The 4,263-nt window shown below is 37.8% G+C and overlaps 1 protein-coding gene across 1 annotated transcript in view; it reads right to left on the reverse strand.

The window, feature by feature from the left end:
- Smurf2 (SMAD specific E3 ubiquitin protein ligase 2) overlaps positions 1–4,263 on the reverse strand; it is a 69,017-nt gene that overhangs the window by 26,873 nt on the left and 37,881 nt on the right. The window contains exons 8-9 of the mRNA XM_013036586.1: positions 3,341–3,425; positions 1,385–1,543 (exon numbers count right to left, since the gene is read on the reverse strand). Coding sequence (XP_012892040.1) covers positions 1,385–1,543; positions 3,341–3,425 — 244 coding nt within the window. The remainder of the gene's footprint in view (positions 1–1,384; positions 1,544–3,340; positions 3,426–4,263) is intronic.

The following is a 4,263-nucleotide window of genomic DNA, read 5'->3' on the forward strand; positions in this document are numbered from 1 at the left end:
AAGTGGTAGAGTGCTAGCCTTGAGCTGAAGAGCTGAGGGATAGCACCCAGGCCCAGAGTTCAGGCCCTATGACCAGACCCCCCCACAAAAAAAAAAGAGAGGAAGGAAAGAAGGAAGGAAGAAGAGGGAGAGGAGGAGGGAAAGAGATACACAAATCAGCCATTCTACTCCTTAGGTATTTATTCACAAGTAATGAGAAAATACATCTACACATACAAAGAATGTTCATAATAGTTTTATCTGTCATAACCAAACACCAGAAACAATCCAAATGAACATCAAATAGATAAATGGATAAATTATAGTACATCCATATAATGAAATACCACTAGCAATAAAAAGAAACTACACATAAGTCATAAAGATGATCTCAAAATTATGTTAGGTTCAGAAAAAAAAAACAAAAAAGCAAGAACACTCTATTTATCTAAAACAAAAACATGCAAATTAATATGTAATAAAAGAAAGCAATTCAGTAGCCCAGCATCAGTGGTTCATTCCTATAATCCTAGCTACTCAGGAGGCTGAGATCTGATGATTATTGTTTGAAGCCAGCACAGGCAGGAAAGTCTGTAAGACACTTATTTCCAATTAACCACCAAAAGGGCCAGAAGTGGTACTGTGGCTCTGTGCAGGTCCTGAGTTTAATCCCAGGATCAAAGCACACACGCACACGCGCACACACATTCTCTGTCTCTGTCTGTCTCTGTCTCTCTCTCTCTCTCTGCTACATTGCTTAGTAACGACATTTTCTTTTTTTCTCTTTCTCCCTGTACCCTCCTCTCAGAAGGCAGTATCAGTAAACAATGAAGTTACAAAAACACTAGGCAGCTTAAAAAAAAAGAAAAGGAAGCTCAGTATAGTGGTTAACAGCAGACTAAAGTCAGGGTTATCTGATTATGAATCTAGACTTGGCCACTTCCTGCCACACAACCCAGAGAAAAGTCAACCTCAACACTTTAGTTTACTCATCTGCACAAATGGCAGTAAAGTACCTCAGTTTTCCTGATGAGGAAGTTTCTAATCTATGCAAAGTACAAAGACACTTATCACACAGTAAATGCTACTGACATGTTAGCTACTAGTAATAGTTATCTTGCAATCTCCTGTTCAATCTCAAATTCTCATGTGTCAAGTTCTCCCCTCTGTGAAATGCCCTCTCACGTAAGCACTTTCAACACACACTTCTACTAACATTTTAGAGCTGGTTTCTTTTTAAGCATGGTGAGATTCAAAAAATCCTATGTCAGAGTAAAATTTGTCACACTCTTACATCAAGTCTGGTCAAAAAGTATAAGTTCAAGTATAATATTTATTATAAAAAAAGTTATATATTTTCTCTTGTTCAGACTGACATTTAACATGTAGTGTTTAAAAAACTTACTTTAGAACTAAATGCAAGTTAGCAGAGAGTCGAGGATCGGTAAACTGTGTTGTTCTGTTGTTATGGTCAACGAAATAAACTCTGCCTGTTGCAGTATTACGGATCTCCCATCCAGGAGGCAAAGGACCAAGCTCTTCACAATTGATGTTGCTAAGATCCCTGCAAAAACAAATATAAAATAAAAAATACCTCATGGCTGGGCCTGCTGAGCCAAGCAAGTATAAATGACACAGAACAATTTCATGAAGTCTGAGAAAATGTATTGTTTCAGGAACTTGAGATGTTCAGCTGGAATCTTTAATTCCCAATGGTTTAACAAACTCGCATATTCAAAACCCAATCCATAAATGGTTAGGAAGAATTTATCACACAGTCGACAATTTGGTAAGTTCCTGAGCTTTGATGTAATATAGATTTTAAATTAATATAAAAGCCATCACAGCATTTGCCAACACAATGTTTGACAGAAAATATAATTTTACAAGTGCCAGTAATACAAAGAATTAAATGTTTTCTAAAATTTCCCTTCAATTCTGTTTTCTAGATCATGAAATCTGTGTAAATAAATGTGCATTCCACGAGTAATTTTATGTTCTTCAAAAAAGCAAAACTAGAAATGTTATTGAAATTCTGATCCTGAAAACAATCACATGTCTTTTTTGGGGGGAGGATGGGAGGCTGGTCCTGAGGCTTGAACTCGACCTGAGCCCTGTCCCTGAGCTTCTTTTGCTCAAGGCTAGCACTCTACCTCTGAGCCATAGCACCACTTCCAACTTTTTCTGTGATTTAATTGGAGATAAGAGTTATCATAGACTTTTTCCTGCCTGGCTGGCTTTGAACCAAGATCCTCAGATCTCAGACTTTTGAATAACTAGGATTATGGGCATGAACCACGGGCATCTATTTTTTTTTTCTTTTCTGCTGGTCTTGGGGGTTGAACTGAGGACCCGAATACTGTTCCTGAGCTTTTTTTTTTTTATCAAGCCTGATGCTCTACCACGTAAACCACAGTTCCACTTACAGCTTTTTGGGGTGATAAAATGAGATAAGAGTCTCATGGATTTTCCTGCCCAGGCTGGCTTTGAACCTCAATCCTAAAATCTCATCTTCCTTAATAGCTAGGATTACAGGTGTGAGCCACCAGCTTCCCAGCTTCCCATTCCCCCAGGATGACCTCAAACTCAAGATTCTTTACCTCCCAAGAGCTTCTCCTGAGTGCTGAAGTTAGTCATGCACCACTATGCCTGACCTCTACTATTTTATTTACTTATTTATTATCTTATTTACTTATTTATTTTGTGGTGCTAGAGATCTGACCCAATCAAGTACTTTACCACTGATGGAGGCCTTTATGAAAGAGTATTGTTTTATATGTTTTTTTTTCCCCTAGGTTAATCTTCAAATTCCTAAAGCTCTGTTTTGACCTACCTTTTTAAATGGTGATGAGGGGACATGGACTGGAGACTGACAGGGAACTGGGGCAGACTACAGAAAGGTACATAGGACTTTCTGCTAAATATCAAACTAAACTATCAGAAAGAGATCAACTTTTATAATAATTATATTTATTTATTTATTTTTGCCAGTACTGGGGCTTGAACTCAGGGCCTGACTACTGTCCCTAAGCTTCTTTTGCTCAAGGCTAGCACTCTGCCACTTGAGCCATAGTACCACTTGTGGCTTTTTCTGTGTATGTGGTACTGAGGAATAAAACCCAGGGCTTCATGCATGCTAGGCAAGCACTCTACCACTAAGCCACATTCCTGGCCCCTTTAAAATTATTTCTAAAGTTAAATATTTTAAAAAATAAAATGACTTGCCCATGTAATTGTAACCCCTCTCTATGGTATTTTCACAATAATAAATAAATAAATAAATAAAAATTTAAAAAACTCTTAAAAATAAAATAAATAAAATAAAATGAGCATGCATAGAGTTCTTAAAACATGTTCTTACCTAGGCACTCTTGGATCGTGCCATGTGCTCACACCAGTCTGAGTATGTAAGAAATATACCTGACCTTGCTGCGTTGTCCTCTGTTCTGTAAAGTAAAGAAAACTCATAACAACAACATTCAGATTGTCCAAATCACCACAGTTCTATCAGGCTGACATGCTAATAGGTAAAATCCACAAATTACCAGTCTACTTTACTTTATTATTTAAAAATGGCTTCACAAATCATTTGTTCTCTCCCCAGAAGCAACTTTACATAGAGTGATAAGGATTGCAGACCAGCTATCTAAAAACTAACTACACTTATAGTGTGACTGAAATATTAAACATGCTGCAATGTTTGCTAACTGAAAGCCGAAAACAAAGACTATTACAACACTAGTAATTAAATAAGACAAAAGAAACTAAAGAAACTAAAACCTCAGAAGAAACTAAAGGCTCAGAAGAAGCAGCTGGCTACCTTTGAAAATTCCTAAAGGGTTTGGAAGCTAATTTTTTTCATTATGCTAATTTTATACCCAAACTTAAGTTTTCTCTTTTTTTGGCCTGGGCACTGTCTTGGAGCTTCTTTTGCTCAAAGCTAGCATTCTACCACTTCAGCCACAGCACAACTTCCAGCTTTTTCTGTGTATGTGGTGCTGAGGAATCAAACCTAATACTTCATACATACTAGACAAGCACTCTACCATTAAGCCACATTACCAGACCTGCCTGAGCTTCTTTTACTCAAGGCTAGTACTCTACCACTTGAGCCACAGAGCCACTTGTAGCTTTTTCTGAGTAGTTTGTTGGAGATAAGAGTCTCACAGAATTTCCTGTCCAGGCTGGCTTTGAACCATGATCCTCAGATCAGCCTCCTGAGTAGCTGGATTACAGGCATGAGCCACCAGCACCTGGTAGTTTTCTCTATTTTTCCCCTTCTCC

This window comes from Dipodomys ordii, unplaced genomic scaffold (assembly GCF_000151885.1).
Source record: "Dipodomys ordii isolate 6190 unplaced genomic scaffold, Dord_2.0 Scaffold7, whole genome shotgun sequence".
NCBI lineage: Eukaryota > Metazoa > Chordata > Mammalia > Rodentia > Heteromyidae > Dipodomys > Dipodomys ordii.